The sequence below is a fragment of the Ceratina calcarata genome, unplaced genomic scaffold (genome assembly GCF_001652005.2).
Source record: "Ceratina calcarata isolate Rehan_Ccalc_2016 unplaced genomic scaffold, ASM165200v1 scaffold4560, whole genome shotgun sequence".
NCBI classification, from domain to species: Eukaryota; Metazoa; Arthropoda; class Insecta; order Hymenoptera; family Apidae; genus Ceratina; species Ceratina calcarata.
Genome location: NW_017169587.1, coordinates 1 through 1,394, shown reverse-complemented (window position 1 = coordinate 1,394; position 1,394 = coordinate 1). Strand labels below are relative to the sequence as shown.

At 31.4% G+C, this 1,394-nt stretch overlaps 1 protein-coding gene across 1 annotated transcript; it reads left to right on the top strand.

Moving 5' to 3' along the window:
* The first annotated feature begins 36 nt into the window (after positions 1–36).
* Positions 37–1,380, top strand: LOC108627307 (acyl-CoA:lysophosphatidylglycerol acyltransferase 1-like). The gene is made up of 4 exons (XM_018028489.2): positions 37–412; positions 515–729; positions 809–1,082; positions 1,168–1,380. Exons 1-4 carry the CDS (start codon positions 292–294, stop codon positions 1,347–1,349), a joined length of 792 nt encoding a protein of 263 aa, XP_017883978.2. The 5' UTR covers positions 37–291; the 3' UTR covers positions 1,350–1,380.
* Positions 1,381–1,394: the final 14 nt, after the last annotated feature.

The window sequence follows — 1,394 nt, the reverse complement described above, 5'->3', positions numbered from 1 at the left end:
TTGAAGAACATTTCTTGTATTTGTTGGATATAAATTATATTTAATATTCGAAAGATTAATAAAACAGAACATTCTATAAACATGCAATCTGACTAAACTGCGATGAAGGGTGCAAATAATACTTGTAAACTCTCAAAAGTTCAATAAAGAAGTATAAATAATTATTATCAGAATTTTATATTTTAATTTTGCAGAGTAATCAGTAATGTGTTGACTTTTGTAAAATGTATTGCTAGAACCACTTTTGTGATATTGAACAATGTTTATTGTATACCTACGTATGTAGTATGGATGACATTATTATTCCCTGTAAAAGTTTATCAACCACAAGTGTATTGGAGGATCGAAGGATTATTTTTCCATTGGCTTTTAGCAATGGTATCAATGTGGACTTGGTCTGCAGGCTATGATAGTAAGTATAATGTTTAACGTAAGTAAAACATTTGTACATAATAATTTATCTCTGTACACAGCGATCGATTGTTGGTAAAAAAAATAAATAATTTCATTGTAGTAATAGAAGAAGGTGATGACATACAACAAATTATTAGTGAAAGAACATTAGTTTTGGCAAATCATCAAAGCACAGGTGATGTTCCTCTATTAATGACAACATTTAATGCCAAACCAAATGTGTTACCCAATTTGATGTGGATTATGGATAGGATTTTTAAATTTACTAATTTCGGTGTAGTTTCTGTTTTACATCAGGATTTCTTCATTGTATCCGTAAGTTGAAACAGACTTGATAATTCATTAATACCGTATTACATATGAAGCTATTTTATTTAATATTTTTATACATCAGGGACGTAAGAAACGAGAAGAAAGTTTAAGGCAGTTAGAAAAGCATATAAAAGAGAAATATATTCCACTGAACAGAAAATGGATGGTACTTTTTCCTGAAGGAGGTTTTTTATGCAAGAGGCGAGAGACCTCACAGAAATATGCTAAGAAGAATAATTTGCCAATCCTTGAAAATGTAACATTACCAAGAGTGGGAGCATTGCAAACTATATTTGATACAATTGGTCCGTCACAAGAGAACAGTACATCCGAACAAGAATCAAACAATGGACCAAGTACGTGATCTTACATGTATAAATTTCCAATTCAACCAATACTGTTGCACATTGCATTTATCACGAGGAAATAATTTTATTGTAGACATGGCGGTAGCTAAACCACAAATCAATTGGATTCTTGATATAACAATAGCATATCCCGAAGGTAAACCATTGGATTTACCAACAATTATAACTGGTTCACGTCCGCCATGTGAAACAGTTTTGTTTTATCGAATCTATCCTAGTTCAGCGGTAAGTGTCGAATTACAGCTAATAATATAAGTGACCTTTTGAATTTTGCAACGCTAGTACTATGTTTCAGGTTCC